Here is a 25,949-nt window from a genome sequence, read left to right as displayed (position 1 = left end):
TATAAGTAAAGAAAACATTCATGAATACATTATATATAATACAATAAAACAATAACAGAGCTACTTAAATACAAGGTTGATAAGTTATTTTTTATTTTATTCTTTTAAAGTTAAAATAATATTTTATACTTCATATAATTATTTAAAAATTAAAATTCATTCAAAAAATAAAGAAAAAAATATATTTAAAAAGTTTTGGGTATTCGGGCCGGCCCAAATAACCTCGAAGCCTGAAGGTGCTAAGGCGAGACTTAGCTATATAGGCTTTTTAGAAGGGATAGGATAGTTTAAATTTGATCTAAATAAGCCCGACCCATCTGAATTATTGGCTTTAGGCAAGAGAAGAAAAAGGTGGCTAGACTAACTTGATATTAGACAAATGAAGAATGACAAAGAGATTCCAAAATGATCAATTAATTCAAATTAAGTCTCAAATGTTAAATTTTAAAATTTGCAACCCAATTTCTCGATTTTGTAATTTCATTATAATGAATTTTCAATTTGTATTCCAAATTTTAATAGGGAAAACAATTTTTTTATTCTTCAATCATGTTAAAATTTAAAAAATAAGTTACAAATTCATCACAATACAATTACAAAATTGAAAAATGGACATACAAATTTTTAGAGTTTAACACTTGAGACCTAATTTAAATTAATCAGTTATTTTGAGACTTTTTGATCGTTCTCCCCTAGAAAAAGACATTAGTTTTTAAATAATTTTTATTGTCGCTATTCACTTTATTCCACTCCAACTAAACAATTATATATCACGTTTGGTGAGTCTCAAATACCCAACTGACATGGAATATTATATGGTTCTTGGTTTAACCCTTCCTGGAAGTTTCATCTGATCAAATTGGCTGTGAAGACTTAAAAGTCAGTCAACTCCGATCACTAGTTTAATTACGGCCTTACTCCTTCATCGTTATCAACATTTCTCAGTGAATTGAAGAAGAAAATGTTATATAAAATGTTGTGTTTTTGCTTTGAACAGCCGATCACAGTATCATGGCTTCTGATGCTGCTGCTTCCTCCTCCTCCTCCTCTTCACTTCCTCCCACGAAACTTGACGTGTTTCAGAGGCAGTGATGTAATGTACGATTTCCAGCAACAATATAATATTAAATTGACCACAAATTGTGATACTTGAATTGAAATTAGAGGGATAAATGAGCAAGTTTCAAATTACAAGCAATAGCGGAAGAGATGGGCAAGAAAAGAAACAACGAGAAGTAGAAATTGTAGAAGGAACAGGGAAGAATATCCAATTATTTGAAAATCAGACCAAACTGGATTGTTGGAACTGTTAACGACTTAATTTAAACAAAAAAATTATTTTTATAGCTGAATTAGATTGAACCGGAAGTGAAATGCTATTATATCAGAAATCAGAATTGAATGGAAAATTGGAGCATTTTTTACAAAAGCGGACGGTTTTAATATAATATTAAAAAGTTTTAAAAATTAAAAGGATAAAAAATTTAAAAATTAAATTTTACTACAAGTCAACTTTATTTTTGGACAATTTTTATGTATAAAATATGATTTGAGACTTTTTTTTAATATAGATGTTGATAATTATATATGAAAATACATATATTTTTTAGTTTATTTATGTCTAATTTAATCAAAATTCACCTATATTTAATGAATTATAAAATTATAATTTATAATATTACTAATTTATAGTTTTGTCATTTAATTAACATATTATAGATTTTTTCTTGTATTTAGTTTATCTATATATTTAATATTATTTTTATTTAATTATTACATCAATTTAATTATTAATCTAACTTGATTTATTCCGTCTGATTTTAAAAACATCGAGAGTATCAAAGGAGAGAAGCATCAGAGAGGGAGACGACTTTCATCAAAATGATTCTCTGCCTCTACAGTGATTGTATCTCTCCTTGTGCACCTAAAACCCCAAGCTCCTTCTGCATAGCCCGAAGCCCAATATTACAAGCTCTTGGTCCAATAGTTGCTTTTTTGGTAAACCCAGTCCATCATGTACTAAGCCCGTCCAGGACAAATGACACTCGCACAACCTTCACCAGCCATTTCTACACAGGCCTATGCCAAGAGGAATTAATTCGAACCTTCATAGATTATGAATGTTATATTCATGGATCCCGTAGAGGATTTAAATTCCTTTTGACATACTAGAGTGTTATTATATGCCTATATAATATTGAACGTTTATAGCAAGAACATGTTGTGGCACCGAAACCAATAGAAGAAAGAAAAAGGGAAATGCAGGAAGGAGAGGGCTCACAATTATGTGTTCGGCTGAGCGGACATTCTTCTATCCTATGCATGACATGGGAGCGGTTCTAGTTTCTGAAAGATAATTGTTCACGTGTATATTGTTAGCACTAGTTTCGTGGAACTGAGCTCAACTTGCACCTTCTGCAGAATATTCTATAATCAGCTTAAGGTTGCCTTTCCCGTACACGCGTCTGAAGACTTGCAAGTCAGTCAACTCCAGTCACTACTTTAATAAACTGCTCCTTTGTCACCATTAGCAGCATTTCTCAGCGAAGAAGAACGTGTCAACTGTAACTGATTTTGCGCTCTGAATTAGCTGATCACAGCATCATGGCCGCTGCTTCTTCATCCTCATCCTCCTCCTCTTCTGCACTTCCTCCCAAGAAACATGATGTGTTTCTGAGTTTCAGAGGCGAGGACACTCGCAGAAGCTTCACCAGCCATCTCCGTACTGCCCTGTGCCAAAGAGGAATTCGAACCTTCATAGATTATCAGCTCCCAAAGGGCGATGACATCTCGGACGCACTCATCGGGGCAATTCAGGATTCAAGTATAGCTGTGGTGATCTTCTCTCAGAACTATGCCTCCTCCAAATGGTGTTTGAATGAGCTCCTCCAGATCCTTTGGTGTAGAGAGGTCCAAGGACAGCTTGTTATTCCTGTCTTCTATCAAGTTGACCCATCTCATGTCCGCCATCAGAGGGGAACTTACAGGGAGGCGTTTGCAGAGCATGAGATAGACTTCAGGCTTCATCAAGACCAAGTGAACCAGTGGAAACAAGCTCTCTTTCTAACTGCAAATTTAGCCGGCTATGATTCTCAAATCTGCAGGTCAGTACTGCGTAGTCTCTTCACTCTTTCAAACTCAATCTTTGATCAATTTGTGCTTGGTTATGGCAATTTTTTAAATAGAGTTTTATACTTTCATTCTTCTTCTTGTCTTACTGGCCAGAATTTCAATTTTCTTCGTCCATGATTTATATCTTTAAGTTAAAAGCGTATGCTCCTCGAAACTCTTATAAGTTGCATTTATATGTTCAAGAATGGTTTGGGGGTTTTCAGTTTTCACGGATATTCATATACTTCCTCTCTTTTGATTTTAAGAATAAAATATAGGGAGCAAATAATTAATTTTTTCTTTTATTATATTGATATATTGATGAGCCCTGTCAAAATATGACTCAGTTACTTACCATTGACCAAAGCCACCTCAGCTACCAGCAACGCAGAGTCACGTGATACTTGATACACCGAAATGATCTGATCTTTGTATACTTTTGTTAGCGTCCCCATTGTTTTTTTGTTTTGGGTACATTTGTTAGCGTCCCTGTTTAATTTCATAGGTTTCCGGTTTTATCCTTCGCGTATATAGTGTGCACTTGTGATATGAAGAAATGAATACAGCAATATCTTTGGTGCATATTTTCTTTGGATTTATTTTCTTGGCTTGAAAGGCCCTAATCAATTTTCTTTTTAATACATAATGATCAAATTCTAAATTGAAGAAAAATTTGTTACATATCAAATATAGGATAAAAATAAATTAAAATATTTAAATCTTTACAAATAAAACATTGATATCATATTTATAATTTTGATCATTTATTTCTAAAAAAGAGGAAAATAAAATGTTGACAGCTACTTGAGTCATGCTTTCCAACAAAAATTATGTTGAGACCATTAAATGGTACTCATAGACATATGTGATATCTGTTGATTATTTGCTTGATGCAGCTTCTCTTTGCGATTAAAAAATAGTGCTTTCTTTTTATTGTTTTCCATATTATAGGGACGAATCAGAACTCATTCAAAGCATCGTCAACAACGTGCTGCATAACGTTAATCTTAGTTGTCCAAGTTCACCACTGATAGATCTTGTTGGAATTGATGAAAACTGTGCCAAGATCGAAAGGTTAATGGAAAATGCCCCAGCAGTTGGAATTTGGGGTATGGGTGGCATAGGCAAAACCACCATAGCTAAGGCTTTATTCACCAAACTCTCCTCCAAATTTGAGGGTCGTTGCTTTTTGGAAAATTTAAGAGAAGATGAAGAAAAGCATGGATTGACATATGTCCAAAATAAACTTCTCTCTGAACTACTAGACGAAGAAAGTTACTATCACAAGCCACCTAATGTCTCAAGGACTGCCTTTGTTAGGAGACTAAGTGTAAAAAAGTTTTCCTAGTGCTTGATGATGTTAGTAGTTGGAAGCAATTAGAATATTTAGGTCCGTATTGTGATTATTTGGGACCTGGCAGTAAAGTCATCATTACAACGAGGCACAAGCAATTGCTTGTAATCGCAGGAGTAACTGAGATATATGAGGCCCAGCCTTTGAGCGATCACAAATCTGCTGAGCTTTTCAACCTCAAATCCTTCTATACATCCCATCCAAAAATTGGGTATGAATTCCTCTCAGAAAAGGTTGTTGATTATGCAAAAGGCATCCCATTAGTTTTGGTAGTATTGGGTTCGTTTCTCCGTTCAAAATCTCCAAAGGAATGGGATAGTGCATTGTCAAAACTAAAGAAGAGCCCCAATGAAGACATTTTTGAAGTTCTGAAATTGAGCTTTGATGGATTAAATTATGAAGAGAAGGAAATGTTTCTAGATATTGCATTCTTTTTTAAGGGTCTAAGTGAAGACGATGTAATAACAATATTAGAGAGCTATGACTTCCATGCTAGGATTGGGTTAAAAACCCTTGTAGATAGCACCCTTATAGCGGTCAGTGGGGGCGCTGTTTGCATGCATGACTTAATCCAAGAAATGGCCTATGAGATTGTTCGCCAAGAGTGCATCAAAGAACCTGGAAGACGAAGTCGATTGCATGATCCAAAAGAAGTCTATTCTGTGTTGAAAAATAATACAGTAAGCAAAAAAACATTTATGTTGCTAATAATACATGTTTCTAGAAGTAAATAATGTTATAATTATATGATTCAATTGACTTACTTCTATTTTATATTGTATTTTTTCAGGGAACTGATGCAATCGAAGGCATAGTATTAGATCTGTCCAAAATTAGACATTTAAACTTGAGATCCGATACTTTCAAAAAGATGTCTAAACTAAGATTTCTAAAATTCTATTCACCCGATGATAGGAGATCTTGTAAGGTGAACCTTTCTTCTGGCCTTGAATCATTATCTGAGCATTTAAGGTTCCTTCAATGGGATGGTTATCCTTTGGAGTCTCTGCCATCCACATTTTGTCCTGAAAAACTAGTTGAACTTTGCATGCAAAACAGCCACATTAAAAATCTTTGGGACGGAGTACAGGTATATAAATATGAGAATGCATGTTTCAATTTTTAGTCAATGTCTTATGGTTTCCTTTCTGATCATGCGGTGCTTTTCTTTTCAATTGTGACAGGATTTAGTGAACTTAAGGAGAATAAATCTTGCAAGATGCAAACAACTGATGGAGTTACCTGATTTTTCGAAGGCACAAAATCTTGAGTTGGTGAATCTCGAATCATGTGAAGCTTGTGTTATGTTCATCCATCTATCTTATCGATTCAAAAGCTTGTTACTTTGGATCTCCAAAAGTGCATTAAATTGAAGAAGCTTCATGGTGAGAATCCTTTAAAATCTCTCAAACAGATCGATCTCAGCTGGTGCTTTAGTTTGACAGAATTTTCGTTGTCATCCAAAGAAATTACAAAGTTAGAACTAGGAACAACACGCATTGAGATATTGGGCTCATCAATTGAGCATCTGAGTAAACTTGAACATTTCAGTCTCAATTGTTCAAGATTGAAGAGTCTTCCAATAAATGGGTTATGTTGTTTAAGATCTCTAAAGGTGCTTTGGCTTTCTAATTGTGAACAAGTAGTTGACAAACTGAAGCTCCATACTCTGTTTGATGCTCTACTGTTTCTACGAAAATTATGTTTGGATGGGTGTCGGAACTTAACTGAGCTACCTGATAATATCAAGCATCTTCCAGGACTAAAAGTACTTTCTTTAAAGAATTGCGAGAGGCTACAATCTCTACCAGAGCTTCCACCATCCATGGAAGAAATAGATGCCACCAACTGCTCATCATTAGAGACAATAACTCTCACTTCTCAGATAGAATGTTCACTATCGCCAGAGGAAGGAATGATGGCTTCAACACCCTATTCCTCAATTAGGTATCTTTCAAAACTTAGAAAACTTCGCCTCACTGTCTCAAGTTCGAAGAATTTTTCAGTTGAGCAGGTATGTTGTCTGAGATCTCTTAAGGAGCTCACTCTTCTTAACTGTGGACAAGTGATTGACAAGTCAAAACTGAACATGCTATTTGAAGCCATACCCTCTTTGGTGGACCTTTATTTGGAAGGATGTTGTAACTTGCATGAGCTTCCTGACAACTTCAGCTCCTTATCATCGTTATATTTATTGGGATTGGAAGGAAGCAATGTGCAACACTTGCCTTCTAGCATCAAGCATCTTCCAAAGTTAGATTACGTTTACATGACCAATTGCAGGACCCTTCAATCTCTACCAGAACTTCCACCATTCACTAAATATGTAAAAGCCACTAATTGCTCGTCACTGGAATCTTTGTTCCATTTAACAACTCCTAGACCACGGCAGAAATATCTTGTGGAGTCCGTCTTTCTCGAAAATTGCTTGAAATTGGAGCAACATTCAGTTTCTTTTATTGAGGACCATGCTTATTTGTCTTTGAAGCGAGTGGCATATCTCAATCGAACTGGTGCCTTTTGTTACCCAGGAAGCAAAATTCCTGGTTGGGTTAGATATAACCAGACGACCAAGGCTTTGAGTTTCATAGCTATTGAATTCTCTTCAGCTGCCAACAACTTGGTGGGCTTTGTTTTCTGCTCTGTTCTTCGTCAGTTCACGTCAAAGCCAAATTGTCAGAGTTACTTGAAATGCCAAATGCATCTTGATGGTGAACGAGTCGACAACGAAGGTGATGATATGAGGATAACAAATTTAAATTCACATCATGTTTTTCTATGGTATGATCCAATCTACTCTGTATGCCTTTTGAGGGAACTTGTAGAACGAGAGGAGGATCAAGGTGTCACAGGTAACCCTAAGCTTTCATTTGAGTTTTCTGTTGTCTCTTATGATGAGAACTACAAGATAACCAAACATGATGTGATAGAAGCATGCGGAGTTTGCCCAATATATGCTTCAGAATATCACAATTTCCTTCAACAAATGGGATTCGGGTTGGAGTACGAAGACCAGAAAAAGAGTGGTCATGGAAATAATGATGCGCATTCACTTTGTGGGATCATGGAATACGCTAGTTTTTCCTTGAAGCAGGCAATACATGACAATTGTGAAAGAAGAATTATTTCTTTCCCAAAACCCGCAATTCCAGAGTGGTTTACATATCGCAGTTCATCAAAATATTTTCCCACATATATTTCTGTCATCCCAGATTTTGACGGCTTATTGGGTTTCATTTTCTGCTTTGTTATTCCTCAATTTTCATCAAAAGAGAAGGATCGGAGTCACTCGGGATGCCAATGCTGTTGGCGAGAAAGTATTTATGAGGAAGGAGGAAAAAATTTGACAATTTCGCGCCAATATTTTCAAGGCCCAAGAGGATGGCATTATTCTATGATAGAATTGAACTCAGATAATGTTTTCCTATGGTATGATCCCCTCTTCTGTGAATTGATAATAGAGGAAGTTAGAAGAAAAAGAGGCAATGATGAGGGAACCAGTAATTATAATCCATTGCTTTCATTTGAATTTGAGCTCGGTGATTGCTTGATCAAAGAATGTGGAGTCCTCCCAATATACGTTTCGGAATATAACGATTTCCTTCTACTGAAGGAATTGAAGATGAAGCAGAGCATGAGGACAAAGAGGCCTCGGGATACTTGTGATGAGGATGAACAAATCACTCTATCAAAGAAATTGAAGGAATCTTGTGTTGTTCAACCTGAGAAAATTGACCAGTTACTACTCACACTATCCGGATTGAATTTGGAATCACTGAGGGATAGCACTCCACATTAATAAGTTACCTTGCATTGCTTTATTGGTATATATCTCTCTCTACGTTTTATCTATTAATTGATAAGCTTGAATTTGGTAAACTAATGCTAGTTCAGGCCACTGCTTTTTTTTTCCTTTTATTTACTAATCACAATATGGATTCATGTATTTGAGCCAACAAAAATTATTGATGAGCTTGAGTTTGGTAAACTAATGCTAGTTCAGGCCACTGCTTTTTTTCTTTTATTTAATAAACACAATACGGATTCATGTATTTGAGCCAACAGAAAATATTGGGATTTGTAAATCAAGATGTAGAAGAGGACATATATTGCCTACTTTGCTGGTGTTTGTCTGTTCTAGACAGTCAATTATAGGTTAGGAAACTATCCTGTATACATCTCAATGATTGTATCAAAAGTGTTATATTAGTTGTATACTTTTTTATAAAAAATGTTACGGACCTAGTGTTCTTTTTTATGCAAATCAAGTTCACGGTCTTTAATATCTTCGTTATGTTTGTGTTCTTCTTTTGTAGTTTGACATGGAACAAGTCTGCTGCAAGGGCAGCTATAATGAACGGTGGTACATATTCAAGTGTTGTTTCCAAGTGCATTAATTTGCAAGAGGAACAGCTCCCAGAGTAAATTCAAGTGTCAAACCTCTGGCAAGTACTGTGTTCTTAAGAAATATTTATACCAGTTTGATAGTAACATGGTAATAAAATAAGCTTTAATTCTATGTATTTCTAGTCATGTGGCACTTTCTAATTACTGTGATTATTTTTTCAAACACAGCCATGAATTTGAAAAAGTTTACATCACATGACAAATTTTGAATTGAGGTAATACCAGTAAACTCTGCGTCACCTGAGATATTTTTGTTTCCGGAGAAATAAAATCAGAAGCAGCATTGAAGCTTCCATAACTTTTCGAACTTGGTCCAGCTGCTGACAGAGCCAATCTTTGAGATCAAAAGGTGCTGTTGGTTCGCGTTTCACCTCTTGTAACAGAAATCTCTGCTGATTTGACAGTGAGGATTTGGAACTACTTCACTCACTTATCTTAACATTTGAGTTTAATTCTAATTTCTTTTACGCCCATTAAGATATCTTTTTTTACTGTCTTCCTTGCAGGATTTCTGTCATCTATCCCAGATGGACTAGTACACACTGCTGAAAAACATGAGTTTGACAAAATGCAAGTATAATGAAGTAGTTAAGGGTCCTGTGGATGCTGCAAGTAAATTGTAGTAAAAAAAACTCATTGGGGCAAGGCCATCACTTGATGGTGTTATAATTTCAGTGTGAACCAATCTTTGTGTGATGTGTTATTCTCATTCAGAGCCTCTATTGCTAATGCTTATTCTTATTATCATCCTCTATCATCTTGGAGAAGTCAAATTTGGCCTCAAGCTTCAATGGAATAATCTGCCATCTTTTTGTATAAGCAGAGCCACCATCTCCGCTGCCAATGCCCACCACCTCCTCCACGGTAGTTTTACCCTACTCTCCTCCTCCACCTTCCATTCCGATGCCACATTGAAATCTCAAGATTAGATGCTCTTTTCCTAGCTCGTCGCAAATCTCATTGATGTAGTGGGTTTCAAACTGAGCTTAAGAGACAACCAGTGGAGGCTGGCAAATCTCATTTATATTTAATTAAATTTAACACAAATGGTTTAAAGGAAATATACAACCTCTGTATATCTTTAAGAAAGTGGAAGGAATCTAAACTCATACTATTATAGTTAAAATGACAGCATGGAGGACAAAATCACGCATAACAACGTGAAGCTTACTCAAATGGGTTGCTGCTTCAAAACAAGTTTTAATGAAGCAAACAAGTGATGAAAAAAAATCATGAAAACACCCAATACATTATACAAAGCCAACTGGCCATATTTTGAGTCAACTTGTTGAGAGTCACACAAGTATATATATATATATATATATAGAAAGAAGTGAATAGGTCTCTGTAGGTACAAATGCCATCTTGTAGCAATGCAGCAATTAATCACTAACCATCTCTTTCAAGCAATTTTATTTCATTAATGAAGATAAGATAGCTCTTAAGTCAAGGTGTACTTAAAAACAAAGATATCATTTTCACATCAGGTCACCGAAGTGTGAATCCAACAAATGATGCAAGGGAAATATGTATATGAAAATGAATTCTGTATGTATAAATTTAAATAGTTCAAATTAAAATTGAATAGTTTAGACAAAATATTATTTTATTTTTATGATTTTTATAATATTTTATTTTAGTGAATACATAGTAGTTTAAGATAAAGATAATTTTCTAACTATAATTTTTTTTATAAAAACTTCATTTATCATTTAAAATTATAAATTTAAAACTTTAAATTGATTAGCATTGAATCCTAAATCCATCGTAAGTGCTCTTGAAAAATTAGTTACATCCGATACCATATTAGTCATAATTCTATTACGTCCAGCTTTTTCCCCCCCCCCCCTTGTGAATCTATTATCCAACTTTTAGGAATTTGATGCCATTAAGGTATACTCCCCCTAATCTCACCTGTAGGACACTACTTCATCGGATTAATATTATAGAGTAGTATATTTCTTTAAGTATCATATTTTTTTAAAAAATAAAAGGTATTTGAGTCTTTTAATATGTAATTAATATGAATTTTTAAAAAAATGTCCTTTAATTAGTTATGTAATTAACAATGTTTATAATTGAGATAACTTATTAAATAAGGATAAATATAAAAAGAATGTATAATCTTAAATGTCACTAACTAACTTTTTAAATAAAATGTATAAAATGGCTTAAAATGCCTTGAACTGAGAATAAAACATGTGTCACAAAAATCAATACTCCCTCCAAGACATTTTTTAGAAGCTAGATGTTAAAAAATGTAAGGCATTTTTAGTATTTTGAGATATAATCATTGTCTTTTTTCAAAAGTATTCTTTTTAATAATAACTTTATATTTATTGTATGGTATTTAATAAGGGTAAATATAAATAGATAGGGTTAGTTTGAAAATAGGTAACTATTTTATTGGTGTGAAATTCTATTAAAAATGCCTTATACTTCCTCCATCCCAAATTATAAGATACTTTTAAATAAAATTTCACATACCAATAAAGCTTGTTAAATACACTTTATTACTTTATTTTTTAAAGATAAAAATATAAACTTTTAAAAATACCTTTCATTTAATACACGATTGATAAAAGAATATTGAAGAGAAAGAATATATGGGAAGGGTAATATTAAAAAAGTATAATTAATAAAACCTTATTTTTATTAAAGTGTTTTATATTTTGGGACGTTGAATCTTTTCTAAAAATGTCTTATAATTTGAAATGATGAAGTATTTTTGAACGGAAGGAGTAAAAATTAGTTAGACTATTTTTTGGTAGACAGTTAGACTACTTAAATTTATTGCAAAACATGCCAATTTATATCAGAATTTCCCTCAATTAATGGGTGACATTTCTTCTTATAAATTTCAAATTTTTTACCATGCTTTATGTAACGAGGGGCATTCTAAAAGAATATTTAATAACTTATAAAGCACCTTACATTTTAGATATATCACATAAAAGACTCTAACATTTGCATCTTAATTATATTTGAGGCTAGATGTAGCATAACCTAAATGTCTAGGTCCATTAATAGTACTTACCTTCTACATTTAACAGATCTTCGCTGTTGGTTTAGGGGATAAAAATATCCTGACTGTCCGTTGATTTATATTACATTGAAAGGTTTTCTTCTTCCTCTACCAGAGGGATTTTAAGTTAAAAGGAATTGGACAATTGATCCTAATTCCTGCCTATATCTTTAATTAGTATTTTTTTCATTTCAATTTATAAAACATTTTTATTTTAATTCTATTTATAGATACATTTATAATTTTTTTATTCATTTTTACCCCCTTGTCTCTATGAAATATTGGTAAGATTATTAAATAATGGAGTATTTTATTTTTAAAGTACATATATGTACTCCATTTAATCTATAAGACACTTTTAATTGCTTAATTAGAACTAATGAATGATAATTAACTCATTAAATCTGTCTAAAAATAAAATAAAAAATTCAACTTTACTCCTATTAAAAGTAAAAAGAGAGAGATACAGAGTATGTGATGAGTCATAAAAATTAAATTTACAATATGGATAAAATTAAAAAATGATCATAATTTCATAGCATGAACTTGAGGGAGCATATAGTAAGGATAGAGTTGGAAACTTGTTTCATTTTTAAATAGAATTAATGAGATTTAAAGTTTTTAAATTTTTTGTGAATTAAACATGCTAAAACCAGAGGGAGTTTATATTGAGATGCAATTTTTTAACAGATGTATTTGAAGAATTACATAAAAGAAAACTAATAAATGAACCAATTAGATTGGACGCGAGAACTAATCAAATTAGCTACGTATTTCCAATCGCTTGTGTTGTTAGTTAAATTAACCCAAAAAAAAAAGGGCTGATATATGGTGTCCTGTGTAATAAATTTATAGTATCCATGGAATCCGTGCTTCCGCCTGTTATGATGCGCATAAAATATGTAATTATGGTCATTTAATTAAAACATATCTATCCCTTTCTAATTTATTTGGAGCTTTTTTTTTCCCCTCTTAAAAAAAAAACACCCTCTAACTGTTTACCTGGCCTCTTGGACATGATCCATTTATTATATATTTTGGGCGAGAAGACCTGTAAGTCATTCAACTTCGATCCCCTAATCACATGGGCGTTGCAGCTTCTTCAACCTCCTCAAGCTCCTTTTCTTGTCCATCTTCTCAAAAGAAATACGATGTGTTTCTTAGTTTCAGAGGCGAGGAGACTCGCAGAAGCTTCACCAGCCATCTTCACACTTCTCTATGCCTGAGAGGTATCGAAGCTTACATAGAGTATGAGCTCACGAAAGGCGATGATATCTCCCAATCACTCATCCTGGCCATTGAGGATTCAACTATATCTGTGTTCATCTTCTCTAAAAGCTAAGGTTCCTCAAAATGGTGTTTGAATGAACTCACCAGGCTTGAGTGTAAAGAGATCCAAGGACAGCTTGTTATTCCTATTTCTATGAAGTGGACCCATCTCATGTACCCAATCAGAAGGGAACTTACCAGGACGCATTTGCAAAACATGAGAGATTAATTTGCAGCGCAACCCAGAGAAGGTCCAAAAATGGAAACATGTCCTTTTTGAAACTGCAAGTTTGGCTGGCTGGGACACTCAAAGCTATAAGTCAGTCTTCATTCATTCTTTAAAGCTGAGATTCCATTTATTCTTGTGATTTATCTTATTGATTACGATCGCTTTCAATTCTAATCTTTCATACAAGAGGATATTATAAGCTTATCTGACAACTGATTGATCACAAGTTAATTTTTTTGATCAAAAACAAAATGTTTGTTATTTAAAAAATTTTGACAATAATTTTGGGGTTTCATCGTGAGTGATCTTAATTATTATATTTCTTTTCCTTTTTTTTTTAGGGGGATGAGAATACTAACTTTCAATCCTTCAATTTAACAGGCTATCTGATTACTTGTTAAAATCGTGCCATTTCATAAATTGTATGCTTTAGCTCTAAATTCTGTTTCCCCCTTCTTTAGTTAAGTTCAACGACCTTTCTTTGAATTAATTGTCAGTATAATAACTACTGAAGTACATTTTCTGGTTAAAAACCACTAGATTAAATTATACACGTACGCGTCTTATGTTTGATTGAATTTTTTTTTTTTTGGGGCTGGATTACGTTTGATTTAAATCACATATTATATATATAGTTGACAAACTTTTCTGCAGCTTTAAATTTATATAAACTTAGTCTTATTTATAGGATAGAGAATGAAAATTAATTTTAATCACATTTATAATGTATTTTATTATTTTTTTGTTCATTTTTATATTTCGATTCATATTAGAGAGAGGGAAGATTAATTTTGATCTTATTTATAAGATATTTTACTATTTTTCTATGTTCATTTTTATATTTTTACCCTTATTAAATGCTAGAAAAAATATTAAAATAGTTCTTTGATCTTTATTAGAAGGTAGAGGTAAAAACCTATTAAATTTCAAAATTGAATTAATGAAATTTAAGATTTTTGTTAATTTTGATAAAATATGATAAAAGTGACTTGTTGATTCATCCGCCTTGATAGAAGGTTTTTGGAACTATTCATGAGCCTTGATATGAAATCTTTTGTTTTAACCTATTTTTGGGCCCTTTTACTTTTTTTCAATGACTTGGTGAGGTTACACGCATAATTTTTCCTTCAATTTATCACAATTAATTAGCATATTTAAGTCTAAATGACTCAAAATTAACGTAAATAATAGGTTTATCACTTATAGATAGGATTAGACAGAGTATGTACATTTTGAAAGCAAATAGCAGCTCCATCAAAAATAAACAAAAAGATATCTAATTTTAAACAGAAATTAAGATGGCTTTTTATAAATATATTATGAGTTTCAGAGGAAATATTGCAATTTGAATAAAATTCTTCATAATATTTTCAAAATAAAGAAAAAGATGTATACACTTTTAATAAAACTCTAATGAAGTTTGTGTAATATAATTAAATAATAGTAATTTGTTGGTTGTAACTTTGTTTGATAAATCAGTTATTTATTAATTCATTTTCATTTGATGTGTTAATTTTTGTATTTCTTATTCAAACAATTGATGATGAAACGATGCCATGATGTGTACTTCATGTTCATTTTTTTATGTTGGTAAGAAAACATGTTCAAATTTTTTGTGCTTCAATTTAAAAAAATTACCTGAGGCTACGGATAGATCAAATATATTTTTAGAGTATTACTAGATGGGTTGAAGCTAGGGCTCCGTTGTTGGAGTGCCAAATGATGTCCTCAGATAATCCATAGCCTCTATTGTAGGTGGTCGGCGAATCTAACTACGTAGTAGTTATTGGTCATATTTATGAGCTTGGAGTCCTTAATGCACTAGTAACCACACCTCCTTAGTTCTTAGTCTTCTACAAAGGAGGGGTGAATAATCACTAGTGCATCTTTCCATGGTTTGCACAGCTCTATTCATAAGCCTTTCATCAGACATGCATTTTGATCTTTGGTCACACGCCTGCTCCTGCAATAGCCATTCCTTAATAAGATTCTCAAGACTCTCTTCATGATCCTTTTCTTCTTCTCTTCCAACTAGAAAGGCTTTATAAGAGATTGGCATGCATTCCAGACCTCCTATATTAACTCCCAGTTTTTTCCCCCAGAACCAGAGGCTTCATCCATCGTAATGTCTTTGTTAAGCTTATTGGTACTTCTACCCAGCATCCTCTTCTTCCTTCCAAGGATCCATAGGACTAGGCTTTTAGCGGAGCTCTTGCTTGAAACGCTGGAATTCGCACTATCCCTAACTCACTCTCTTTTTCTAATTGATTACTTTTATGATTATCCCATGAATCTCTTCAAAAATGACTTTTTAATGAAGGCAAAATCAACATATTATTACTATTTGCAAACTATCACATGCAATACATTCAACCAAAAACTTAGTTATGAAATTGGGATTAGAATCTTTCCCTTCTAGACAAAAGGACCCTACCATTAATAACCATCAAGTACTGTCGCTATGCAATTCCACCAAAGACTTTTAGTTGTGAATTTCAGATATGACTCTCTCGCTTCTAGAGACAAGAACCTCCCATTCACAAATATTGACATATATATGCTTTATGCTGTATCATTTAATTGATTTATTACAGTTTTTGTGATCTCAGTTTCAATTTATAACATGTATTCACCTTGTTATATTATCATGTATTCATTCAATTTGGTTACTTCGTGATCAACGTTGTTGTTTCATTTTATATCTAGATAGCCACATTTTTCTCTATGTGTAGTTAAAAGGATAATTTTTATTTATAAACTAGTACTCTACATCACTCGATTCAACATATAAAGAGAAAGATGGAGAAAACGTGTCAGAGAAAGGTAAACAAAGAATATATATATATATATATATAACGTCATGAATCTCATTAAATGAAAACTCCGGAACAGAGTTCCCCATACAATCTCATTTTAATTGAGGGCATTATAATCTTGTTAAATAAAAGATAGAATGAGGGATTTGAGTGCCTCTTAAAAAGAATGTAACACCACATTCAACATACTATTCAACCTTCAAAATAATTTCTTCACTTATAATTATAACTAATTTTATTGAAGATCTAATTAATGACATTTAACACATACAAATTAACGTTATAAAATCACACCTTAAAACCATACAATAAGATTTATTTTAACTGATATCAACGTCAATGTATGTGTGTGTAAACTAGCAAGTACTTAAAAAAATTTAACTCATCTTAAACTACATACAACGTACCCACCCTTAGTGTAAGAATATAAGATGAGGTAAAAAAAAGAAATTAATCAAGCAACATATCTTAATATTTTTGTATATGTTAATTTTACTATGATATCAATTTCATAAAATTTATGTTTCTTTCTTTCTTTCTTTTTTAATCATGTGAAACAACTCTTAAAAAATAATACTTCAAAAGCAGTACGTGTAAATAAATGGTCGGGACTCGGGAGTGAACGCTACTTTTTCCGTATAAAAGGGAGAAAAACTGTTCCAAAGTTCTCTCTCGTTGTACGTCCATTTGGCTTTGAAGACCTGATAGAAAGTTAAGTCCATCCGCTGTTAACAGTACTCCATTATCACTTTACTTCCACAACGACGAAGAAGAGAAATCATGGGTGCTGCAGCTTCATCCTCCTCTTCTTGTGCATTTTTTCCCAAGAAATACGATGTGTTTCTGAGTTTCAGAGGTGAGGACACTCGTAAAACCTTCACCAGCCATCTCCACACAGCCCTATGCCAAAGAGGAATTCGAACATACATCGATTATGAGCTCCCAAAAGGCGATGACATTTCCCAAGCACTCATCCGAGCGATTGAAGACTCAAGCATATCTTTGGTGATCTTCTCTGAAAACTATGCTTCCTCAAAATGGTGTTTGAATGAACTCGTGAAGATACTTGAGTGTAAAGAGATCCAAGGACAGCTTGTTATTCCTATTTTCTACCAAGTAGACCCATCTCATGTTCGCAATCAAACGGGAACTTATCAGGAGGCATTTGCAAATCATTCTACGCAAAACCCATCAGAGAAGGTGAACAAGTGGAAACGTGCTCTTTTTGAAACTGCAAGCTCTGCTGGCTGGGACTCTCGGATCTGTAGGTTAGCTGTCTTCAGTACTCTTTCAAACGTATTTTTGGCCTTGCAATTAGCTTGACTTCATACTTTATTTATTCTTAATTTTGATTTATCTTGCTGACTAGAGTTTCTTTGAGATCAACTCCTATATATATATATATGGCCATCTCGATACTTGCTGATTTCAATCATTCATCTCGATGCAGCTCTAACTTCAATTAATGTAGTTATTCAACCTTTAAAAAAAAATAATTTGGAGTATGGATAGCATGTTTTTGTGTTTCATTTGAAATTGCGCACATTTTCTTCAATTCTTTTCATGAGAATTTTGTGTGTATGTGTTTTGAAAATAAAGAAGATGATTATGTAAAAAATGAACCAGCTTAATTTGATATGAGTGATAAATGCTACTCTGTCCCTTAAAAAAATATAGGGTATTTTTCCTGATGTATATATAATATTAAGAAATATAAGGCACTTGCGATTAATGATATTTTATCAAAAATATCCTTTATTAAGGGTGTACTAATTAATAAAGTTTTTTAATTGAGACACCTTATTAAATAGAAATAAACGTAAAAAGAGAGACGATTAACTAACTCACGTGAAAGCATAATTTGATTAAAAATGTTTTTTAATATTTAACAGAGGAAGTAACTTTTATCTCTTAAGTAAGTTATAAGAAGTTTGATTTATATCTTATAAAGAAAACCTTGCCACTATATATCCTCCATCTATATTTCAAGAAAAATTAATTAGTTTCTACTATTGACCGAAGCTATATATTTCTACTGTTTAGGGGGGAAGGACAATGTAATTTCAACAAAATTTATGATATTTTGTATGATTTGCAAAATACCAATCAGTTTATTTTGAAAATAGAAAAAAAGATGATGTAGATGTAATAAAATTTAAAATCAATTTATGTACTTTGATCTAATAAAATAACATGATCAATTTTACTTATTACTTTATTCAATAAATAAACCGTTTATGTACTGATTTCTTCTTCTTCTTCTTCTTCTTTTGTGTGCTAATACGCTTTTTATGCTATTTTATGTTTCAGGGACGAATCACAACTGATTCGTAATATTGTCAATGACATTTTGGACAGACTGAACCGCATGTATCCAATAAGTACATCACATGGTCTTGTTGGAATTGAGGAGAATGTTGATTGTATTAAATCGTTATTGGAACATGTCTCAATAGTTGGAATTTGGGGCATGGGCGGTATAGGTAAAACAACTATGGCCAAAGTTGTATTCAGCAATCTCTCCTCCCAATTTGAAAGCTGCTGTTTTTTTGAAAATCTAAGAGAAGAATCAGAAAAATATGGACTAAAGTATATACGTGATAAACTTCTCAAAGAACTATTGAAGGAAGAAGAGTCCATGGTTGGGTTCACATTTGCCATGAGAAGACTTGGTTGTAAAAAGGTTCTTATTGTGCTTGATGATGTCAATAGTGCAAATCAGTTAGAATATTTGGCCAAAGAATGTCATTCCTTGAGACTTGGCAGCAAGGTCATCATAACGACAAGAGATAAACATTTGCTTCTTGGAAGAGTTAATGAAATATACGAAGCTAAGCCATTGAGCTCTGATAAATCGGTTAACCTTTTCAACCTCAAAGCCTTTCACAATGATAATTATGACAGTGGATATGAAGAACTATCCGAGAGAGCTGTTTCTTATGCCAAAGGTAATCCTTTAGCTTTGATCACCTTGGGTTCATATCTGCATTCCAAAACTGCAGAGGAATGGGAAAGCGCATTGGCAAAATTAGAGAAGACTACCCATGAAGATATTCATGCAGTGTTAAAATTGAGCTATGATGGACTAGACCATGAAGAAAGAGAAATGCTTTTAGAAATTGCTTGCTTTCTAAAAGGTAAAAGTGTAGATCAAGTCGTAGCTCTTTTAGACAGCTATGGCTACCATGCAAGAATTGGCTTGAGGACCCTTGTAGATAAGGCTCTCGTACGTATTCCTTATTATTATGTGGAGATGCATGATTTAATACAACAAATGGGTCGGGAAATTGTTCGTCAAGAGTGTATTAAAGATCCTGGAAGACGAAGTCGACTGTGGAATCCTGATGAAATCTATGATGTATTGAAAAATAATCGGGTAAGAAAAAGAAGAAATTGACTTTCACACAAGACAGGTCTACAAGTTAAAACATACAATTGCTAATATATGATGATGTTTACTTACTTTTATTTGAATTTTTGTGGAATGCAGGTAACTGATGCAATTGAAGGCATAAGTTTTGATTTGTCTCAAATTGGAGATATGTGCTTACCTTCTCACACCTTTGAAAAGATGACTCATTTGAGATTTCTCAAATTCTATTCATCTAATCCAGATAGGAGAGCATGTGTGAATGTTCCCTCAAGTCTAGAGTCATTTTCCAATGCATTACGATATCTTCACTGGGACAATTTTCCTTCTGAGGCTCTACCACCATCTTTTTCTGCAGAGAAGCTCGTTGAACTTAGTTTGAATGGCAGTCGGCTTAAAAAATTGTGGGATGGAATGCAGGTATGGTATTCAAATGAGTTTAAATTTTTCACTTCAGCTGAAGTTCACGACCATTTCGTTTCCCAAGTAATGTTTCTCTTTTCAATTGATATTCAGGATTTGGTAAATCTAAGGGGATTAGACCTTGGCGGATCTAAACAATTGGTAGAGCTGCCTGATTTCTCCAGGGCACAAAATCTTGAACGGGTGAATCTCACTTCATGTGAAAGTTTATACCATCTTCATCCATCTATTTTATCTCTCAAGAGACTGAAGTCTTTGGCGCTTGAGAATTGCATAAACCTGAAGGATTTACAAGGTGAGAGTCATTTGAAATCTCTAGAGAGCCTCAATGTTGGTAATTGCTATTTCAAGGAATTTTCACTATCATCAGAGAGCATGAGAGTTTTACACTTAGATAGAACAGGCATTGAGTTATTAGGCTCATCAATTGGGCATCTCGGGAAACTTACCAGTCTCTCTCTCAATTGCTTAAGACTAAAGAATATTCCAGTAAGTGAGTTTTATGGATTGAGGTCTCTCAAGGATCTTTCTCTTTATGATTGCGGAGAGGTAATTGATGAATCAAAGTTACATATCTTGTTTGATGCTTTGCGATCCCTGATAAGTATTCATTTGGATGGGAGTTGCACTTTAACTGAACTCCCCAACAATATCAAGCATCTATCAAGACTAGAATTTCTTTCCCTGGAGAATTGCAAGGGCCTTCTATCTTTACCCGAGCTCCCACCATCCATCAAAGAGTTAGATTCCACCAACTGCACATCATTAAGGACATTGATACTCACTTCTAATACGGAATTTCCATTGTTGCCACAGCAAATATTAACACCCTATTCCTCAATCAGGTATCTCAGAAATCTAAGAAGACTTATTCTTTCAGGTTGCAACGTAGAGAACCATTCACTTTCACATATCATGGCCTTTTCTAATTTCTGTTTGAAGCGTGGGGTGCATACAAATCAAATGGTTGATATCTGCTACCCAGGGAGAGAAGTTCCAGATTGTTTGAAGTATAAGACAATCGAGGTTTCCAACTTCATAACCATCGAGCTTTCTTCAACCATGAACAACTTGCAAGGCTTCATTTTCTGCTCTGTTCTTCCGCAATTACACTCCAAAGGAAAGCTGTTCTTACCGCTTGAAATGCCAAATTTATGATGAAGATGGTGATCAATGTGGCACAAGTTTGAGTTTTGTTATAACGAATGTTAATTCACATCATGTTTTTCTATGGAACACTCGTGAAAACATAATCAAAAAATATCCAGACACCAACTGCAAGCCAAAGCTTTCATTTGAATTTTATGTTGTTGCATATGATAGTGATGATTTTCTGAAATACAGTTTTATGAAGGAAACAAAATATGATGGATTGATCATTGAAGCATGTGGAGTCTGCCCAATATATGTCCCAGATTATCACAACTTCCTTCAACAGATGGAATTAGAGTTAAGCATGAAGGAAGAAAATGCTTTTGATGATATTGAGGAGCATTCATTTCGTGGAATACTGGAATATGCTAGTTTCTCGCTGAAGCGAGGAAAATGTGAAAATTCTGAAAGCAGCATTATTCCAGAATGGTTTGCGTGCAAAAGCTTGACAAAGGAGTCTTCTGTCTTTGTTCAGCTTAATCCTAGTTTAGATGGCTTATTGGGTTTCATTTTCTGCTTTTTTATTCCTCAGTTCTCCTTGAAAGAGAGGGATCACAATCACTCGTCGTGTGGATACTACGATGAAAATAGCATCTATCAAGAAGGCCCAAGAGGATGGCATTACTCAATGATCGAATTGAATTCAAATAATGTTTTCCTCTGGTATGACCCCCTCTATTGTGAACTCATACTAGAGAATATCCAAAGCATCATAGTCCCGAGAAAATATGGTAACTATGAATCGAAGGTCACATTTGAATTTAAGTTTGGTAATTGCTTGATCAAAGAATGTGGAGTTCGTCCAATATATGCCTCAGAATACAGGGAGTTCCTTCAACAAAAGGAATTGAAGGTGGAGTTAATTACAGGCAAAAAGAGGCATCGGAGTACTGATGATGAGCAACAGCAACCCTATCCCACAAAGAAATGGAAGATGTCTTCAATCCTTCAACCTATTCCCCTGAGTTCTAAGTTTAAGACATCTCATGATTTTGATGACTTGCTATTTTCACTCTCTCGATTGAATTTGGAATGCATGAAGGATAGCATTCGTGAGATGTAAATTATCTATGCTTCTTTTTCGGGTATTTATATTTCTCTCTCGTTAAAATTTCATCTATTTATTAAACTTTACTTTGTCTAGTATATATGCATTGTGTAGCAAAAAATTGTAGGGATGGTGAATAAATGTGTAAATTAAAAGTGATGGATATTTTCCAAATTAAATATTTGTTCTGTTTTGAAGTAAAATGCTCATACCTTCAGTGACATCTATGTGCAACCAATGAACCTGTGATCTTTTGACTTGGGACTGAAAAAAACAGCTGATAATGCTTTCAATCTTGATAAATATGAAACTTCAATAATTCAATTCTCTTGTACTTTTAACACTAATAAGTTGGTGTAGTATATTTTTATGAACTCAGTTTCATATGATCAAATGTGGTGGGGGGTGTTGATTAATTATGTGGAATTGGGAGAGTCGTTTTCATCTACTTTATGATGCACATCATGTGTTTAGTCCTTGTACCTTTTTCAGCTAATATTACTGTCTTTTTTCAGCTAATCATTATATGCTCGGAAAATGTTCATACCAGTCATGTTCTAACTCCTAACATAGTTGTGAAACATGGTGTTAATTACAAATGTATTTTGCATGGGCCAATGTGAGTTTCACATGGCAAAATTCCAGAGAAAGCTGCACCAAGATACTTGTCACCTCCTGAAATACTATTGTAAGTGTTGTTGTTGCTTAAATGACGGCCGCCTCACTCAAATGAATTTCCTTTGGTCTCCCTGAAATCACAATTTGTTCTGACAATTGTGTTTGAATTTTTCAGTTAATATTTCTTATCCCTTGCCAAATATATACACAAATAACAAGAACAAGTCGATGTATATCTTCACTATCTGCTTGATCAAGTGGGATTAAGCTTTGACAGCTCAAACAAACAGCATTGAGAGGTACTATTTGTTAGCTATGAAGCAGAGTACTAAAGTGGTGGAGCGATGACTAAGAGCAGTTTAACTTGTTGGTTTCCCCCCTTGCATTGCGCTAATTTAATAGTAAGTATTAAAATTAGGTCTACCATAACTTTGAGCAGATTTGCATTATTTTTCTACTATTTGGTCATGGAAACGAAATGTAAAGGTTAGCTACCTCTTATTTTCTTGCACTTGTGCCTCATATTGTGATAGAACCAACGACCTTTGTTAGTCTATTCTGGGAAAAGACGTAGAAAGCCTTCTTCAGGAGAAGAATCAGTGTAATGCCATGTGACTTCAGTCTATTATTATGTACGTTGTGTTACAGGTGACACTTATCTCTTATTACTACGGTTTAGCCTTATAATTTTTATAAGATTTAATTGTACTTTTAGTCTTCTAATTTTATGTAAAGTTTTACTTTAGTACCTTAATTTTATAGACTTAGGTTTTCTCCACTTATCAATCCCTCCATTGACCCTCCTCCTCACTTGATAAGATTTGGATGGTCCAGGTTTAAAATTTTTATTTTTATTTTAATTTTATATTTATTAAAATAAAAAATTGTAAAAATTATTAAAAAAATATACAAATGTGTAATATCACCAATCTAGACAATCTTGATTTAACATTAATGGCTCAAATTTAATATTAATTTTTTTACTAATTTTTATAGACTATGCAGATTTATTGTGAACAGTCCATATTTAAAATTTTTAACTTGCATTTTTTTTTAAAAAATATTTTCAAAAAATTGCATGTTGGAATATTATTTTTGTTTTCAAGGACAAATGCATTTAGGGCCCTGAAAATAAAAAAAATTGTAGATAAAGCCCAATAGAATATGATATTACTCTACAGACTTAAAGGTCTCATTTGCAATTATATTTCTGAGTGAAATGACCCATTTGTCCCTCCCAAAATCAACTGATGTGTTTGACACTCTTCTTCTTCCTCACTCTTCCTTCTCTTTCTTCCTCTTCCTTCTCTCTCTTCAGCCAGAATCATTGTCTTTGAAGCTTTCTCGGGGGCGACTGTTGGGATTGTGATTGGATGTGTTGTTTTTATGGTGCTGAAAGGGGGCCTATCTCTCGTTCTCTAAAACTAAAACCCTAAGTTCCACTTGTCCACTTCAATATGAGGCATCTTAGTTCGTTTCAAAGGTAAGGTGATGGAATCTCTAGAGTTTTGCTGTACTCTTGATGAGGTGGAGAAAAATTAATTTTTGGAATTTCTCACATTACGTTAATTTTTTATATGATGAATTATTTATTATTCACCATGGAGGATCTCTTGTTTTCGTATGCTGAACTCTAAGTTCGTAGTGGATGTTTAGGAGTGAATTATTTGTAATAAACTCATGATGGTTTACTTGTTTATATTGAATGTTCACATATGAATTGGAAAATTCATCACCTGTCCGTTATCATGAAAATACTCTAGTAGATACATTGAATTATGTTTTGTGAAAACATGAACAATGTCTTGTTTATGTTAAATGTTTAGTTGTGAAAAATAAATGTTGGGTTTTTGTATGTGGACGTTTGACCAAGATAGTTACCCATACCATAGTCGTGTCCAAGAACTTGCTGATACAACTCAGAAACATGTTTTGGAGTTCTAAGTTGGTGGATCCCTGCCTTGTTTCGTGTTTAAATTTGTAAATAGAGACATAATTAGAGGAATGGTGTCCTTTAGGAACAGTATCCAAATGGAGTTTGGGATGTGCAAACTATAATGTAAAGTTGTAGAAACTTCGGACTGTGGTTGTAAATTTGTAAATTGATGAACTGATAAAATTTTTGTTTGGAAAACATTGGAAGCGAAAGCCATTCTAAAAAAACTTGGATTATTTGTTGTGAAAATATGAATATTATTTTGTTGATATAGGATGTTGAACTGTTAATTCATGAAGTCCTTATATAATAGTTTATAGGAAATGGGGATTGTGTAAAAGGAAAATTTGAATGAATTAATATAATTATTAGTTGACAGAAAAAGAGGACTATGTCAATGTAAATTTTAGTTTCCAATATGTTGGAAGTGAATGTCCTCCACTGAGAAGAACTAGATCATGTGCTGAAAAATTAATGTTATTGTCATGTTCAAATTGGATGTTCAATTGTAAATTCTAAAAATTGGAGTTGTGTAAGTGAATTTTAATTGATTAATGTGTTGGTTGTATAGAGGTGATGAGAATCAAGTTAATTCATGATTGATGCAGTATAGGGGTTACCTCTAGTGTCATTGTCATTCCAAAATATATGGACTTTTACTTGTAAATATTTAAACTTGCACTTGTCAATATATGAACTTTTTGTTGTTCATGTGTGAACTTGCAGATGGCAAAATCTAAGTAATTACTTTATGTGATTTAATAGTTATCTACATTGACTGTATTGCTAATTTGTGTAGGTGAATAAAATGGTTAACGAGAAACAACCGAAAAAAATCTACTCTTACAAGATGGCATGAGTTTATGAAAGTATTCATGGAGAAGAATAGAGGACTATACAAGAAATTGATAGACTCAAATGATGCATTAGCTGAAATTTGAAATAAGATGATTAATAAGAAGAGGGAGCTTTATAGCAACAGCCAAAGGAAAACAAAAACGATGGGATTGTGTCTGTGCTATTTTAAGTTGTTTTTTTATATGGAATTTTTTTTTGGTAAATGGATGTAGGGCAAATATTGTGGTGTATATTTGAAAAACATTTGTTATAATGTGATAGTTAAATTATTTTCAACGGTATGCACTAGTTATCCAGCTTGAATTTATGAGATAACATACAAAAGTAACATAA

General features: G+C 33.2%; 1 protein-coding gene and 1 pseudogene across 8 annotated transcripts; both read left to right on the top strand.

The window, feature by feature from the left end:
- Positions 1-2,474: 2,474 nt before the first annotated feature.
- LOC129289347 (putative disease resistance protein At4g11170) lies at positions 2,475-9,893 on the top strand (annotated as a pseudogene).
- Positions 9,894-16,917: 7,024 nt separating this feature from the next.
- On the top strand, positions 16,918-25,897 carry LOC129287787 (disease resistance protein RPV1-like). 8 transcript variants are annotated; one of them, XR_008587803.1, is made up of 9 exons: positions 16,918-17,479; positions 18,522-19,587; positions 19,702-20,001; positions 20,098-21,585; positions 21,689-22,241; positions 22,720-22,892; positions 22,998-23,454; positions 24,141-24,305; positions 25,558-25,897. XR_008587803.1 is itself a non-coding variant. In XM_054924035.1 (5 exons), exons 1-5 carry the CDS (start codon positions 16,992-16,994, stop codon positions 21,011-21,013), a joined length of 2,673 nt encoding a protein of 890 aa, XP_054780010.1. In that variant the 5' UTR covers positions 16,918-16,991; the 3' UTR covers positions 21,014-21,154. The 8 variants fall into 8 exon arrangements, 1 of the variants encoding a protein (XP_054780010.1); XR_008587804.1 differs by having other exon boundaries at positions 20,098-22,241; positions 22,998-23,223; positions 23,356-23,454; XR_008587805.1 differs by having other exon boundaries at positions 20,098-22,241; positions 22,998-23,223; positions 23,356-23,470.
- The last annotated feature ends 52 nt before the right edge of the window (positions 25,898-25,949 follow it).

Source organism: Prosopis cineraria, unplaced genomic scaffold (genome assembly GCF_029017545.1).
Source record: "Prosopis cineraria cultivar Desert tree isolate PC_DT_omini unplaced genomic scaffold, ASM2901754v1 PC12, whole genome shotgun sequence".
In the NCBI taxonomy this organism is placed as follows: Eukaryota; Viridiplantae; Streptophyta; class Magnoliopsida; order Fabales; family Fabaceae; genus Prosopis; species Prosopis cineraria.
This window is presented reverse-complemented; position numbering and strand designations above follow the sequence as displayed.

Coding starts and splice junctions, on each gene's coding strand:
- LOC129287787 (XM_054924035.1), top strand. CDS start 16,992: ATGGGTGCTGCAGCTTCATCCTCCTCTTCTTGTGCATTTTTTCCCAAG. Junction 17,480..18,521: donor TGGGACTCTCGGATCTGTAG/GTTAGCTGTCTT, acceptor TTTATGTTTCAG/GGACGAATCACAACTGATTC. Junction 20,850..20,946: donor ACACCCTATTCCTCAATCAG/GTATCTCAGAAA, acceptor TTCTGTTTGAAG/CGTGGGGTGCATACAAATCA.